A 17,757-nucleotide genomic window follows, 5' to 3' on the forward strand; every position below is an offset into this window, starting at 1 on the left:
CAATTTAATGAACAAAAAGCTATTGTCTTTCGAAAAATTAATAATAATAAGAACTTATAAATTGGCGGAGCATATCTACACAGGCATATGATGCTTACCTAGCCATTCAGAAATAGGATGAAATTTGTGTGTCAGCATGCGAGTACTTATCAACAAAGAAAGGATAAAAAACAAAACAAAGAAAAAAACACCTAATTAAAGACATACCTTTTTACGAATGTTTATCATCAATTTCACTTCATTTTTTAACGATCTTACTCAAAACAAAATCAAGCTTCTTTCTAATTCTTCACGGTAACTGTCTTTCTTAAAACAATAATATCCTCTGTCTTTTATTCGCTATTTTACAACGTCGGTGATGTAACTACATTGATTACGAAGTATGCGTTATTCGACAAAAATATATGTGAGTACAAATAAGACTTGTCTGGGGCGGATAGACTTTCGAGAGAGAGAGGAAACACGTATGAAAGTGCATACATAATCGTTTCCACATGCGCTTATGCTAAACTGTCTGGAATAGAAAATGTGATGCATTTTGCATAAAAAATAACATCTGCTGTGCTCGACTTATTGCTATAATGAAAATGGGACACCACTTGGCATACCTTTGACCGTACAAAAGAATGACATCATTAAAATAATTGGACAATTAAGGTAATATGTTCTTATACACACTAAACTGGTCACAATAGTACTTTAAATTATATTTCCATGTTGTAGAATAGATATGATAAACCTAAGTTCGTTTATTGCTGCGAAATATGTATCTTTGGATTTAAAAACATTAATAACAAGCCCATGCCGAGGTGGTGTTTGTTTATCATATTTGTTTTTTGCTTCCATTTCCTCCTGGTCGTTGTTCTTCGTCCCTTAAATGCTGCTCGTTTCAGTTTATATAGGTAGGGTTTCGCTGCTATATCTGCCTACGCAAAATCTAATTACAGATGATTTGTAAAATGTAAGGGAATATTAAATGCTTTGTTTTGAATACAAATAGTAAGTCAAACCTTTTTTGCGAACTTTCGAAAACGTATTTTACTTTTTGTCAGGCAAAGACTGCAAAATTACAAAGAAAACAGACGTTTTCGAAATCTCGCAAAATACGTTTTCATTTATTGTTTGTGTCAAAGAAAAACTTAGCATTTATCATTTATACCAAGCCGACGAATCTCACTTCAAGTAAAGGGAAGTTAGTTAAATGTGTTACCTAGATATTAGAACAGTGCGCATTACCTATGCTTATTTAGCTGTGTCAATATAATTTGAGATATCAGCTAAGATGCCCCCTTTATGTAGAGTTTTGTTATGCTTTTGCATCTATAATAAATTTTAATTCAGTAATGCTATTAATATGAACAATAATATATCTCTAATCAATGATCAGTTAATTATAAACTCCTAAATTGTAAACGTAAACCGTGTATAGGATAATGGTTAAACATTTATTATCTTTTATCTTTTAATGTGTTTATTATAAGTAATATCAATAAAACATGCATGGGTTCAAAAGTTGAACAGGACCAACAGGTTTAAAAAAGGGATAGCTTTAAGTGTAAAACAGAACTGAAATATATGTTATAATGATAAGTTCCAGGTTAGTATAGGTCTAACAGGTAAATATGGTGATGAGTTCTAGTGTGTACAGGAGTGACAATTATAGCATAGTGATGATTTCTAACTTGATACAGGACTGACAGGTGAACTATATTGATGAGTTCTTGTGTGATACAGGACTCAAAGGTACAGTAGTGTGATGAGTTCTTGTGTGATACAGGACTCACAGGTACAGTATAGTGATGAGTTCTAGTATGATACAGGACTGACAGGTACAGTATAGTGATGAGTTCTAGTGTGATACAGGACTCACAGGTACAGTATAGTGATGAGTTCTAGTATGATACAGGACTCACAGGTACAGTACAGTGATGAGTTCTAGTATGATACAGGACTGACAGGTGAACTATATTGATGAGTTCTAGTATGATACAGGACTGACAGGTACAGTATAGTGATGAGTTCTAGTGTGATACAGGACTCACAGGTACAGTAGTGTGATGAGTTCTTGTGTGATACAGGACTCACAGGTACAGTATAGTGATGAGTTCTAGTGTGATACAGGACTCACAGGTACAGTATAGTGATGAGTTCTTGTGTGATACAGGACTGACAGGTACAGTATAGTGATGAGTTCTAGTGTGATACAGGACTACAGTATAGTGATGAGTTCTTGTGTGATACAGGACTGTCAGTGATAGTATTGTCTTGAAATCTAGTGTGATACATGAATCTCACAGGTACAGTATAGTTATGAGTTCTAGTGTGATAGAGGACTCACAGGTACAGTACAGTGATGAGTTCTATTATGATACAGGACTGACAGGTATAGTGTATTGATGAGTTCTAGTTTGATACAGGACTGTCAGTGATAGTATTGTGCTGAGTTTTGTGATACAGGACTCACAGGTACAGTACAGTGATGAGTTCTAGTGTGATACAGGACTCACAGGTACAGTATAGTGATGATTTCTAACTTGATACAGGACTGACAGGTGAACTATATTGATGAGTTCTAGTGTGATACAGGACTCACAGGTACAGTAGTGTGATGAGGTATACCCCGAAACAGGGCTGTCAGTAATAGTATTATGCTGTGTTCTAGTGTGATACAGGGCTGTCAGTAATTATTATGCTGAGTCCTTGTATGATACAGGACTGTCAGTAATAGTTTAATGCTGTGTTCTTGTGTGATACAGGGCTTGCAGTGATAGTATTATGCTGTGTTCTAGTGTGATACAGGGCTGTCAGTAATAGTATTATGCTGTGTTCTTGTGTGATACAGGACTGTCAGTAATAGTATTATGCTGTGTTCTTGTGTGATACAGGGGCTGTCAGTAATAGTATTGTTCAGAGTGCTAGTTTGACACAAAACTGTCAGTGATAGTATTGTGCTGAAATCTAGTGTGATACATGACTGTCGGTTATAGTATTGTGCTGAGTTCTAGTTTGATACAGGATGTCAGTAATAGTATTGTGCTGAGTTCTAGTTTGATACAGGATGTCAGTGATAGTATTGTCCTGAAATCTAGTGTGATACATGACTGTCGGTAATAGTATTGTGCTGAAATCTAGTGTGATACATGACTGTCAGTAATAGTATTATGTTGAGTTCTAGTTTGATACAGGATGTCAGTGATAGTATTGTGCTGAAATCTAGTGTGATACATGACTGTCGGTTATAGTATTGTGCTGAGTTCTAGTTTGATACAGGATGTCAGTAATAGTATTGTGCTGAGTTCTAGTTTGATACAGGATGTCAGTGATAGTATTGTCCTGAAATCTAGTGTGATACATGACTGTCGGTAATAGTATTGTGCTGAAATCTAGTGTGATACATGACTGTCAGTAATAGTATTATGTTGAGTTCTAGTTTGATACAGGATGTCAGTGATAGTATTGTGCTGAAATCTAGTGTGATACATGACTGTCGGTTATAGTATTGTGCTGAGTTCTAGTTTGATACAGGATGTCAGTAATAGTATTGTGCTGAGTTCTAGTTTGATACAGGATGTCAGTGATAGTATTGTCCTGAAATCTAGTGTGATACATGACTGTCGGTAATAGTATTGTGCTGAAATCTAGTGTGATACAGGGGCTGTCAGTAATAGTATTATGTTGAGTTCTAGTTTGATACAGGATGTCAGTGATAGTATTGTGCTGAAATCTAGTGTGATACATGACTGTTGGTTATAGTATTATGCTGAGTTCTAGTTTGATACAGGATGTCAGTAATAGTATTGTGCAGAGTTCTAGTTTGATACAGGATGTCAGTGATAGTATTGTCCTGAAATCTAGTGTGATACATGACTGTCGGTAATAGTATTGTGCTGAAATCTAGTGTGATACAGGACTGTCAGTAGTAGTATTATGTTTAGTTCTAGTTTGATACAGGATGTCAGTGATAGTATTGTGCTGAAATCTAGTGTGATACATGAATGTCGGTAATAGTATTGTGCTGAAATCTTGTTTGATACAGGACTGTCGGTAATAGTATTGATCTGTGTTCTAGTGTGATACAGGACTGTCAGTAATAGTATTATGTTTAGTTCTAGTTTGATACAGGATGTCAGTGATAGTATTGTGCTGAAATCTAGTGTGATACAGGGGCTGTCAGTAATAGTATTGTTCAGAGTGCTAGTTTGACACAAAACTGTCAGATACAGGATGTCAGTAATAGTATTGTGCAGAGTTCTAGTTTGATACAGGATGTCAGTGATAGTATTGTCCTGAAATCTAGTGTGATACATGACTGTCGGTTATAGTATTGTGCTGAGTTCTAGGTTGATACAGGATGTCAGTAATAGTATTGTGCAGAGTTCTAGTTTGATACAGGATGTCAGTAGTTCTAGTTTGATACAGGATGTCAGTGATAGTATTGTCCTGAAATCTAGTGTGATACATGACTGTCGGGAATATTATTGTGCTGAAATCTAGTGTGATACATGACTGTCGGGAATATTATTGTGCTGAAATCTAGTGTGATACAGGGGCTGTCAGTAATAGTATTGTTCAGAGTGCTAGTTTGACACAAAACTGTCAGATACAGGATGTCAGTAATAGTATTGTGCAGAGTTCTAGTTTGATACAGGATGTCAGTAGTTCTAGTTTGATACAGGATGTCAGTGATAGTATTGTCCTGAAATCTAGTGTGATACATGACTGTCGGGAATATTATTGTGCTGAAATCTAGTGTGATACAGGACTGTCAGTAGTAGTATTATGTTTAGTTCTAGTTTGATACAGGATGTCAGTGATAGTATTGTCCTGAAATCTAGTGTGATACATGACTGTCGGGAATATTATTGTGCTGAAATCTAGTGTGATACAGGACTGTCAGTAGTAGTATTATGTTTAGTTCTAGTTTGATACAGGATGTCAGTGATAGTATTGTGCTGAAATCTAGTGCGATACATGAATGTCGGTAATAGTATTGTGCTGAAATCTAGTGTGATACAGGACTGTGAGTAATAGTATTATGTTTAGTTCTAGTTTGATACAGGATGTCAGTGATAGTATTGTCCTGAAATCTAGTGTGATACATGACTGTCAGTAATAGGATTATGTTGAGATCTAGTTTGATACAGGATGACAGAGATAGTATTGTGCTGAAATCTAGTGTGACACATGAATGTCGGTAATAGTATTGTGCTGAGATCTTGTTTGATACAGGACTGTCGGTAACAGTATTGATCTGTGTTCTAGTGTGATACACGACTGTCAGTTATAGTTTTGTACTGTGTCAATAATAGCATTATGTTGAGTTCTAGTTTGATACAGGATGTCAGTAATAGTATTGTGCAGAGTTCTAGTTTGATACAGGATGTCAGTAATAGTATTGTGCAGAGTTCTAGTTTGATACAGGATGTCAGTGATAGTATTGTCCTGAAATCTGGTGTGATAGATGACTGTCGGTAATAGTATTGTGCTGAAATCTTGTTTGATACAGGACTGTCAGTGATAGTATTGTGCTGAGTTTTAGTGTGATACAGGACTGACAGATATAACATAGTAATGAGTTCTAGTGTGACACAGGGCTGTCACTCATAGTATTGTGCTGAGTTCAAGTGTGACACAGGGCTGTCCGTGATAGTAATGTGCTGAGTTCAAGTGTGACACAGGGCTGTCAGTGATAGTATTGTGCTGAGTTATATCCTGATACAAGACTGTCAGTAATAGTATTGTTCAGAGTGCTAGTTTGACACAAAACTGTCAGTGATAGTATTGTGCTGAAATCTAGTGTGATACATGAATGTCGATAATAGTATTGTGCTGAAATCTTGTTTGATACAGGACTGTCAGTAATAGTATTGATCTTTGTTCTAGCGTGATACAGGACTGTCAGTAATAGTTTTGTACCGTGTTCTAGTGTGATACAGGACTGTCAGTAATAGTTTTGTACCGTGTTCTAGTGTGATACAGGACTGTCAGTAATCAGTGATAGTATTGTGCTGAAATCTAGTGTGATACATGAATGTCGATAATAGTATTGTGCTGAAATCTTGTTTGATACAGGACTGTCAGTAATAGTATTGATCTGTGTTCTAGCGTGATACAGGACTGTCAGTAATAGTTTTGTACTGTGTTCTAGTGTGATACAGGACTGTCAGTAATAGTTTTGTTCCGTGTTCTAGTGTGATACAGGACTGTCAGTAATCAGTAATAGTATTGTGCTGAAATCTAGTGTGATACATGAATGTCGATAATAGTACTGTGCTGAAATCTTGTTTGATACAGGACTGTCAGTAATAGTATTGATCTGTGTTCTAGTGTGATACAAGACTGTCAGTTATAGTTTTGTACTGTGTTCTAGTGTGATACAGGACTGTCAGTAATAGTTTTGTCCCGTGTTCTAGTGTGATACAGGACTGTCAGTAATCAGTGATAGTATTGTGCTGAAATCTAGTGTGATACATGACTGTCGGTAATAGTATTGTGCTGAAATCTAGTGTGATACATGACTGTCAGTAATAGTATTATGTTCAGTTTTAGTTTGATACAGGATGTCAGTGATAGGATTGTCCTGAAATCTAGTGTGATACATGACTGTCGGTTATAGGATTGTGCTGAGTTCTAGTTTGATACAGGATGTCAGTGATAGTATTGTGCTGAAATCTGGTGTGATACATGAATGTCGATAATAGTATTGTGCTGAAATCTTGTATGATACAGGACTGTCAGTAATAGTTTAATGCTGTGTTCTTGTGTGATACAGGGCTGTCAGTAATAGTATTATGCTGTGTTCTAGTGTGATACAGGGCTGTCCGTAGTAGTATTATGCTGTGTTCTAGTGTGATACAGGACTGACAGTAATAGTATTGTTCTGTGTTCTTGTGTGATACAGGACTGTCAGTAATAGTATTATGCTGTTTTCTAGTGTGATAAGGACTGTCAGTAATAGTATTATGCTGTGTTCTAGTGTGATACAGGGCTGTCCGTAGTAGTATTATGCTGTGTTCTAGTGTGATACAGGGCTGTCCGTAGTAGTATTATGCTGTGTTCTAGTGTGATACAGGGCTGTCCGTAGTAGTATTATGCTGTGTTCTAGTGTGATACAGGACTGTCAGTAATCAGTAATAGTATTGTGCTGAAATCTAGTGTGATACATGACTGTCGGTAATAGTATTGTGATGAAATCTAGTGTGATACATGACTGTCAGTAATAGTATTATGTTCAGTTTTAGTTTGATACAGGATGTCAGTGATAGTATTGTGCTGAAATCTAGTGTGATACATGACTGTCGGTAATAGTATTGTGCTGAAATCTTGTTTGATACAGGACTGTCAGTAATAGTATTGATCTGTGTTCTAGTGTGATACAAGACTGTCAGTTATAGTTTTGTACTGTGTTCTAGTGTGATACAGGACTGTCAGTAATAGTAATATGTTGATATCTAGTGTGATACATGACTGTCAGTAATAGTTTCGTACTGTGTTCTAGTGTGTTACAAGACTGTCAGTTATAGTTTTGTACTGTCAGTAATAGTTTTGTACTGTGTTCTAGTGTGTTACAAGACTGTCAGTTATAGTTTTGTACTGTGTTATAGTGTGATACAGGAGTGTCAGTAATAGTAATATGTTGACGTCTAGTGTGAGACATGACTGTCAGTAATAGTCTTGATCTGTGTTCTAGCGTGATACAGGACTGTTAGTAATAGTATTATGATGTGCTCTTGTGTTATACAGGACTGTCAGTGATAGTATTTTGCTGAAATCTAGTGTTATACATGACGATACAGGACTGTCAGTAATAGTGTTATGCTGTGTTCTTGCGTGATACAGGAGTGTCAGTAATAGTAATGTGCTGTGTTCTTGTGTGATAAAGGACTCTCAGTAATAGTATTATGATGTGATCTTGTGTGATACAGGCCTGTCAGTAATAGTGTTATGCTGTGTTCTTGTGTGATACATGACTGTCGGTAATGGTATTGTGCTGAAATCTTGTTTTATACAGCACTGTCAGTAATAGTTTTGTTCTGTGTTCTAGGGTGATACAAGACTGTCAGTTATAGTTTTGTACTGTCAGTAATAGTAATATGTTGACGTCTAGTGTGATTCAGGACTGTCAGTAATAGTTTTGTACTGTCAGTAATAGTGTTATGCTGTGTTCTTGTGTGATAAAGGACTCTCAGTAATAGTATTATGATGTGATCTTGTGTGATACAGGGCTGTCAGTAATAGTAATGTGCTGTGTTCTTGTGTAATACAGGACTGTCAGTAATACTAATATGTTGACGTCTAGTGTGATACAGGGCTGTCAGTAATAGTATTATGCTGTGTTCTTGTGTGATACAGGACTCTCAGTAATAGTATTGTTTTATTATTTCCACAGAAATAAGATACATGTAACACAGAAATAAGATACATGTAACACAGAAATAAGATACACGTAACACAGAAATAAGTAATAGTATTATGCTGTGTTCTTGTGTGATAAAGGACTCTCAGTAATAGTATTGTTTTATTATCTCCACAGAAATAAGATACATGTAACACAGAAATAAGATACATGTGAAGCAGAAATAAGATACATGTCACACAGACATAAGATACATGTTACACAGAAATAAGATACATGTCACACAGAAATAAGATACACGTAACACAGAAATAAGATACACGTGACACAGAAATAAGATGCATGTAACACAGAAATAAGACACATGTAACACAGAGATTAGAAACATGTTACACAGAAATAAGATGCATATAACACAGAGATTAGATACATGAAACACAGAAATAAGATACATGTAACACAGAAATAAGATACATGTAACACAGAAATAAGATACATGTAACACAGAAATACATGTCACACAGACATAAGATACATGTAACACAAAATTTAGATACATGTAACACAGAGATTAGATACATGTTACACAGAAATAAGATACATGTAACACCAGTATGTTTATGACCTTATACATGATAAGTTGTTCGTGTTTGTTATCATTAATGTCAGCAGTATTCCCAAATTAGCAAGAGCATTTGTCCATTTAATAATCAAATCAGCTATTGAATCATCGTTTAAAGAGTATATTATCATTTCTAATATTTTTAACAAGTAACTTACCATACACCTGTACTTCACACAGTTCTAGGAGGGCGTCTTTGAAGTACCAATCGTGCCTCTTAGGTGATTCTCTGTGGTTGTATATAGTCACATACTGCGCTGTTCCATTACATTCTGGGTGGTTAACATGACTTATAATTTGGTCGACACTCTCTGATTCATCAATGAAACATCGCTCTCCTGTAAGTCTATCGGTTGTATTTGAAAGGTACACCTCGTAGCCGGCGAATCGATTTTTCCATCCAGCTACAATGATGTAAATCAAATGATTTCTTTTCATAAAATAGGACAAGACTTCAGCTTAATCAATGTTTTAATACACACATATCTATTATAGTATTATCTAGTTATATTGAAATCGTGAAGTTGATCATTTTAAAAACGCTGTTTAAAACAAATCTTAACTAGACAACATAATTACAAAATCAATAGGATCATATGCGGGACGTCAGTGATTTTAAGTGCATTTATCATTGACCGTGTTTTTAACGATTTACCCATAGACAATGTATTTAGAGTAAGACAAAGAAAACGAATCATTAAACCAAGGTAAATTGTATGCATATCCTTTCCTACTACTTCATTGTTGTAATACACATTACCATGATAAACATACTTACTCCATTGGTAACCTTCATCTCTGTAATATATTTCCACCTTGTCTATGGTGACTTCTCTCTCTAGGTCCACTCTCCACCATACTTCTTTGCGTCCTACGGCCTGGTACGTACATGAATTGTTGCCCAGTTCTTGATTTGTGTTACCATCGACGGCATTTCCAGATAAATGTAAAACCGTTCCTTCGAATTTATAAGTACTGCTTTGGTGTGTTGGTTTTTTTCGAGAGACAATTTCTGAAACAAACAATAGTATCCAGTGATAAGTAAGCATAAATCAGACATAGCCATAACAAAGGTCTTTCGTAATAAGTGTGACATTTGGTCAATATAATATGTATATAATATGAGATCAATTTTTCACAAATATAATAGACAGAAGACGGCCATCATTACTGATAACATATCAACTGTGATGACTTGTCTTCAAGGAGAAGGCTTGTATATGTTTTGCCTGTTGTCCAAATTCCTTAGAATTATATTAATTAAAAATAAAATATTTTGAAATAAACAAATTATTTGGCATATAATGCAGTTACCATCAGTTGCCAATTTAATCAAAATTGATGCGTTCGACACGCATGAGGATAACGATGCTGCTACCCACGACGAAAATATATAATGGTTCTTTTCACGATACTGATTATTTTGTGTGAATGTGTATTGAAAAAGGATTACTATTATAGTGAACCTTTATATGTGTACGTGTTCAGAGAAAATGAATCCAATAGTTTGTAAAATCCACGGAAATTGGAACTCGCCTTATTTGGGTTTTGTGAAATGAAAACTAACTATGAAAAACTCTAAATCTTTATCATTTGATATAGGATCTATCTGAACTGCACGTCCGAGTTCGTTCTAAAAAATTAACATCATCCAAAGCAGGAAACGTTTCTCAGATAACATGGTGTTGCTGCGTCATCTTTCGTGATATCGTAAATACACATTATCACTAACGATGACCTTTGACCATTCACTTTAATAAACAAAAAAGTTTGCCAATGTTACAATTATAGTCTTGTATCTAAACTTTAAGGAAATGTATTTCTCACATACTTTACAGGGTGATCCCGTTGTTGCTAGGGAAAAGATAACTCTATCTTACACGGGGTAGGGAAAGACAGCGGACACGCTCTATGACGTCATAATAATGGATTGTCGACGTGACGTCATTTTATTGTTTCCGTGATTTCATACGATGGCACAGTTCCGCTATCGCAATCCCGGATGGATTTTCGTAACCATTCCGGTATTTACTTATCGCTCATCAAAATCAATGAAGATTACCTGAGGCGTTTAAATCGTATACTGTACATGGGAAATAAAATCTTCGATAAACTACAGATGGCATCTCGATAGACGTTTACCTTTGTTGACAAAAGACGATTGTCATTTATGTTAAAGAGAAATCTAATATCGGCAAAAAACCATGGGATTATTGACGCGATGGCGTTATGAAATGTCACTCATGCCGATGATAGACATTTTTCAGCTATGTTGTGATTTATGATAGACAAAAAATGATACGAGAAGCATGTTCTTACATCAAACGAAACTGCAATTCTTCTTTCTTGTGTGAATTATCATTTTTAGAAATACAGGATTTCAAAAGTCATTTTGTACCAAAAGTAAAAAGTTGTTTGGCAAGCTACCCACAAATCACGAACTTTATAACATTGGGCATAACCTGAAATAAATAAAAAAGCGCTTTTTTCCTACATGTACAGTCAATAAATCATGTTACAATATTTTGTAGATGGGACGTAAATACTGTTGTGTACCAGGATGTTCCAATACATCAGCTACTCTAACTGAAGAGGGGAAAAAAGTTACCTTGCATATGCTTCCAATGGCAGAAAGTAGGAGTCACATAAAACAACAATGGATACGGCGTCTGCGCAATGTTCGAGCTAATCTAATTGTAAATGACAACACGTGAGTTTGTTCGGATCATTTTGAAGGGGAATTCACAGAAACATCCGTTCCAACTTTATTTCCGCCAAAACCACCAAAAGATGTTGTGAATGGGGAATCATCCGTCTCAACCCTAGGGCTTCGGGGTTTCCCGGAGGAATAAGATCGATGTTTATTTCGACTGGAATTTGTTTATTTGTATGTATGTGAGAAAAATTTAAAACATGGGTCTGTTCCATACACAGGTATATCTTAACTCTCGTGTAAGAGTTCGGCTGGCCAGCCAAACTCTTACACTCGGGTTGAGATATCCCTGTCCAAGGAACAGACCCATGTACTATTCTATTATTCTCTTACCCTGGAACGACAACAATGGCGCGTCAAGCTGATCATCTCTACCATTGTGTTAGTGTGTTTGATTTTTTCGGCACATTTAAATATGGAAACACGATTCTTTTTTCCTCCGAAGCTAATCGTGATACATAAACCCTAAAGATATAATAATCGTGCTACTACTGTTGCTGATGATGACGATGGCGACGGAAATATTAGTTTTTTCTTCATGAAACTGCTTCTGTTGCACGCTATTTTATTTATATGTATGGATGAACCGTTAATATGTATGTGAGCCTATTATAAAATAAATCGAACATTTTATACAATACTCGATTATATTATACCTCGACTTATTCGGGTTTTGTGAAAGAAAAATTGACAAAGAAATACCTACAGGATTTCTCATCTGATTCAAATTTCATATTACCTGACTTTTAAGGATGTATATCTCTAAGAAGTGAAAAAAATCCTGAATTAAACATTTTTGTTCTTATATGCATTTTTTGAAAAAGGAGTTTTAGTATACAGAAAATAAAAAATGCAAAAAACAAAACAAAAGTTATCCGGATTTCGTTTTTATGCTATTAAGGACTTACACAACTAAATCATCCAATCAGCAAGTGTTTCATACGTTTGTAGTTCCTATCTGAAATAAGTTCCGGCTAATTACTGGGCCACTGAAGGAGTTTAATAAGAAACTGATCACAGATATTTAGATAAATGAAATGTTCAGGTATTTTACTTTTGAAAAATATATACTTTTGATATATTTCCATGTCTGTGTGCGGTTTTGCACAGGGACAAAATTTCTGGAAGCGTTCCTGTTTTGGGTCACCGGTTTTGCTTGTAAACTTCCGGTTCTCAACTTCTTGCCGCTGTGACGCCTCCAATATGCCACTAAACCTACCAAAAAAGCCATTCTGTAGCTTTTGCAAGGTATGTATTTATGAACCTAGACAGTTGTCACTAGTTTTGTACTTCAAATATTAAAGTTATTAGCTAAAAGGTTAGGTAATTACATGTAGTAAATGATTTAGTTGTGTGAATCCTGAACGGTCAAATACCAATTTAACGTAATATGTGATTTTAGGTGATTATTTTAGTTTTGGCCATTTGCAGAATAATTTTAATAAAATATCTTCCAAGTGTGTTATCAGATGTATGAATGTTTGCAGAATTGCTAAATATAGCCTTTTTTAATAAAATTATCTAAGTAAAATTTCTTACCCCTATTTGTTAATGAAAAAATAATAATTTTTTCACCAATTTTTGTAGATTAAACGCTTGATAAAATAAAATAAAATAATGAATCAAAAGAAAATGTGTTTCTCTCTCTAAGACAGCAACAAAAATGGGTCCATGCGCTTTTTTTGTTACATTATTAAATGTGTTATATTCACCTTTTTCGGGATCAAAAATCCAAGTGCTTCAGTTATACTAGAGATGTAAAAAAATACCAATCATGCATATTTTTCCACTTAGATGCATATTATTTTCATCATATTGATGAGCAAAATTTATCTTGCTACAATAAAAAATGGCGACTCAATGACGATTTCAGTGATCAACCTAGTGTCAAAAAGGTGAATATTTGGTCTTTCGTGAAGCGCATGAAATACATGTTTTCAAACTAGCCGCCAAATTGATCATTTCTAAAAATTCTTGTTTAAAATTTCAACAAACATTAGGCATCTAATTTTTTGGCACATTTTTCAGCTGCATGTTTGCTATTTAAATTGATCACAGCATTTTAAATATTACAAAAACCTGTTACAAATGATCAAAACGAGACTGATTGAAAACTCAGAAGAGTACATCCTTAAGGCCTTTTTAAATCATAAAACTGTTGAAAGCAAGATACTTTGGAAGGATAACCTCTGGTCGCTTCGCCATGTTATATTTTCTTTTTTTTGCTTAGGATGACATTGGGCCGACACTTAATTTAATTAAAAGGTAAGTTTGAAAATCATTGGAAATATAGTAAGAGTATCTGAATTTTAGGGGGCATATTTACACAGATCTATCATTGCATTCACAGGCATTCAACGTTGCAAAGGGAGATACTCTTTTGCAAATAGTTGGTTGGTATACGTGTTTATTCAAACGAAAACTATTGTACATTCCAAATGGCACACATGTAATTAGCAAATATATACACCTGGTATAAACATGTCTGATGTCAGGATTTAAGGTTATGCATTGAATGAAATATTTCATTAAAAAAAACCTTTATCGACATACATATAATAAGGAAAGGGTCACAAAGACCACTCTGACAGAATGTAAAACTTACCCGACAACTCGACAATCAGTAGAAGGTTTGAGCAGATGATGTAGAGTACAACACCACCGAGAATAAATGTACGTCGAGTCATTCCGAATGGTAGTACTGGAATGAACAATTCTTTTCTTTATAGTTTTCATTCAAATAGAGCGACCGCATACACAGAACGAATAGTGATCTACCAGGAAGTGTTATTTTAAGGATAGCTCAGCAAGTCAGTGTTAATATAAAACAGCATAAGTGGTTGATACACTCATACAAATGAATTACGTACAGCGATGTATCTCTACGGTGAAGTCCAAACTTCTTAAGGTAGGGGCAACGCCTATGGCGATTTACATTAGCGTCGGCCCCCGCTTGGAATTTCAAAACAAGATAAATTCCAAAAAAGTATTGGTATAGGAAGCTTAAATCAGGAACCGTTAGTTTCAGAATTCATTTGTTGCCAAATGGGACCTCATTGACTTTCACCAGTGTGGGTGTTAAAGGCACGGTAATGAATCTCTACCCGAACATTTAAATGAGAAAATTACTATAAAGTTATATCATCATCATTTGCAACATATTCCAACTGTTATTTTGATACCGAATGTTGTTTCAACAGAGAATTGTTCTTTTTATTGAGAGTTAGGTAGAAAAGTATATGAAATTTCATTACTAATGAGAGAATTCACGTTAATATGCATAGTTATAAAACAAGTCTATGTTTCATACTTGCTTAAAAGTTGGCTACCAATAATATCATTCAACATCAGGAATTCCCAAAAAATGACAACCGATAAATTTTTCATACAATGTACATGTATATTACCTTTAATTTTAAAAAAGAAAACCATCACTTTCTTTCCACTTTTCCTTTAACTTGTGCTTCTTTTGACAAGCTAGTTGTTCGTGTGAATGGATAAATGTTTTGTAAACGTTAGTGACATTGACCTCCGTTCAAGGTCACAAGAATCAAAAGTGCTAAAAGAATTTTTTGTTTGAGGAGTCAGACAAGTATATTTTTCCTTGCTTTATTTGTTTATAGTAAAAGATATATAATAATGTAATTGTCCTTCATATTTTGTTTTATGTATGGGCTAAAGACAAAATAAAATAATAATCAAGTGTATATTAGTTTTGTTATCAAGATTGTTTATTCCTTTTTATTTATCTGCATATCTTTGTCTATAACACAACATCCCTGCAGGTCGGAGATTGATAAAACAATAAACCTGCTGTTACCCACTGCATCTTAAGAGGCGACTATTGCGGGAACTCCTGCTGATTTGGGGATTTGTTTTTATGCCTTGGGGACACAAAAGCGACAAAAATTAATCTGCTGCACCTATTGCAATGTTTGGGATCTTTATATTTCTCTCTACTTCTGACTGCCTTTTTTCTCTAGCGCCATGCTTGGCAATACCTCACTTTTGACTTCGATAATGTTGAGCGTTCAACTAGGTCAGGAAGGCAATGGGTTATATCCCCAAGCCGGGACATACCAAAGTCCTTAAAATGGTCGTTGTTATTCCCTGCTTAACGTTCAGCATTTTGGGAAATGGCACCAACTGGTTCATCCGTAGTCAGTATAATGAGACCGGGCGGGATGCTGTTCTGAATGCATTCGGCATGGTATTACAGTGAGATAGCACTATAAAGTCTACATCAGATCTGTGTTATCACAGGGAGGCAAATATACCAACATACCCTGTCTCCGGCACACATACACATATGCATGCATGTACAACACACATGGAGGCACGTCCTGGAATGATCTTAGCTGTCGTTAGGACGTTAAACAAATAAAACCAAACAAAACCTGTAACACAATCTCAACCTTAAGTAAACCAGAGGAAAAATTACTTTAGCAAAGTACATATTTATGAGGTATTATTGCTGCACATTTCTTTAAAATATGCGTAATAAAATAAACTGTTTTGTATCTGATACAAAAACAGAACAGATACAAAAACAGAAAATCTATCGGTATTTTCCATAATTTTCATCGATAATCCAATCTTCATGATAATGTGAAATTGTTCATAGGTTATGTTTGGCATGCTCAAAAAGTATTTTATAACATAAAAACGATTCTGTAGACAATATATATATATATGGAAGTTTTTTAAAAATATATAACATATAGACTACTACAGTATTGTAACTATACATAGGCAAGTTGACAATGTTTAATATATATCTTAAATTTTGTTAAGACTTTGCATGTTTTCTAACCTGGTGTTATACAAGGAGGTCTACTACGGTTATCAGTGGTAATAATGAATACTCATATGTGCTGTTATTGTTCAATTTTATGTATCTACACGAAAAAAAATGAAGTTGGGAACGAATGTTGACACCACCTTGTTTGACTACGAAGATGAAGTCAGTCAGGAGGAAGGTAACACTATCTTTGCTGTTTTCGGTGACAAGTATTCCCAGCAGACTGTATGCATTTCAATGGGAAAACACTTTGCCCCTCTTTTGGCAGCTTTTTATATGTTTATGAATGCGGCTAAATTAATTAACAAGATTATATAGACTGCTAGCAAAAACCTTGTTATATTTTTTATTTCATTGTCAGATAAAGCAACAATATGCTGCTAAATAACAATAATCTATCGTTAATACACTTCTGAACTTGATATAAAGAACACTACTGATACTTCTTCAACAGCCGCCTTCAACAGCCGCCTTCTTCAACAGCCGCCTTCTTCAATCTATACTTACATCTTTACCAAGATAATAAGGATTATTTCTCAGCTGCACGATAAACGTGACCATTTCGATTTTTGGATCGTTAACTTGTCTGACCTTGATAGTAACATCCTTACAAATGTGGTTATATATCGCAGGATTCAAGAGCTTGCTGTGATTATCATGATTTTCCTGATACATGTAGATATCGCTTGGCGACGGCCAAACTTACAACACAAGGTTCTAAAGATGATAGAAGATGTTAAGAACATAGGCAAGGTTTATAGTCGCCATTAAGATATCATTAATAAATATTGTATTTTCTTGTGCCACACGAAGGTCCAAACTTTGGATAACGCTCAATTATGTTCCTTAAGGGGTCCATTGTCTCTTTCGTGTCCTTACCTTTGGGACGTGACATTACATGGATACGGCCTAGTATTATATGGCGGTTGTTGTCGATGAAACCAAAAACGCCCTTTTTTAGTTCAAATAGAGGTTTTGTTAACACCTGGAATTATCATGTTACTATTCCATCAGAAAGTTACACAGCTATGTTAGAGACGCGTGTGTAGGTATGTGAGAGCGTATTACAACTGTTAACATTGATTTATGAAAGATGTACAGAAATTAAACATAATATTTATAATATTAATAATAATTCGAGGTTCTTATATACCACTTTATCACAACATAGTTCGGGGTTCGTCTCAAAGCGGTTCACAAATTATTATCCGTGGTTATAGGGCCTTTGCAAGCAGCCAATATCATTCTCAACTCCCAGGGGAGGA

At 35.1% G+C, this 17,757-nt stretch overlaps 1 protein-coding gene across 3 annotated transcripts in view; it reads right to left on the bottom strand.

The window, feature by feature from the left end:
• Positions 1 to 14,449, bottom strand: part of LOC110440618 (receptor-type tyrosine-protein phosphatase mu-like) — a 34,629-nt gene extending 20,180 nt beyond the window's left edge. For all 3 annotated transcript variants that reach the window (XM_021483777.1, XM_021483778.1, XM_021483776.1), the window contains exons 1-3: positions 14,297 to 14,449; positions 9,757 to 9,990; positions 9,137 to 9,382 (exon numbers count right to left, since the gene is read on the bottom strand). In XM_021483777.1, the coding sequence (XP_021339452.1) occupies positions 9,137 to 9,382; positions 9,757 to 9,990; positions 14,297 to 14,378 (562 nt within the window). In that variant the 5' untranslated portion in view covers positions 14,379 to 14,449. The remainder of the gene's footprint in view (positions 1 to 9,136; positions 9,383 to 9,756; positions 9,991 to 14,296) is intronic.
• Between the last annotated feature and the right edge of the window lie 3,308 nt (positions 14,450 to 17,757).

This window comes from Mizuhopecten yessoensis, unplaced genomic scaffold, assembly GCF_002113885.1.
Source record: "Mizuhopecten yessoensis strain PY_sf001 unplaced genomic scaffold, ASM211388v2 scaffold11185, whole genome shotgun sequence".
NCBI lineage: Eukaryota > Metazoa > Mollusca > Bivalvia > Pectinida > Pectinidae > Mizuhopecten > Mizuhopecten yessoensis.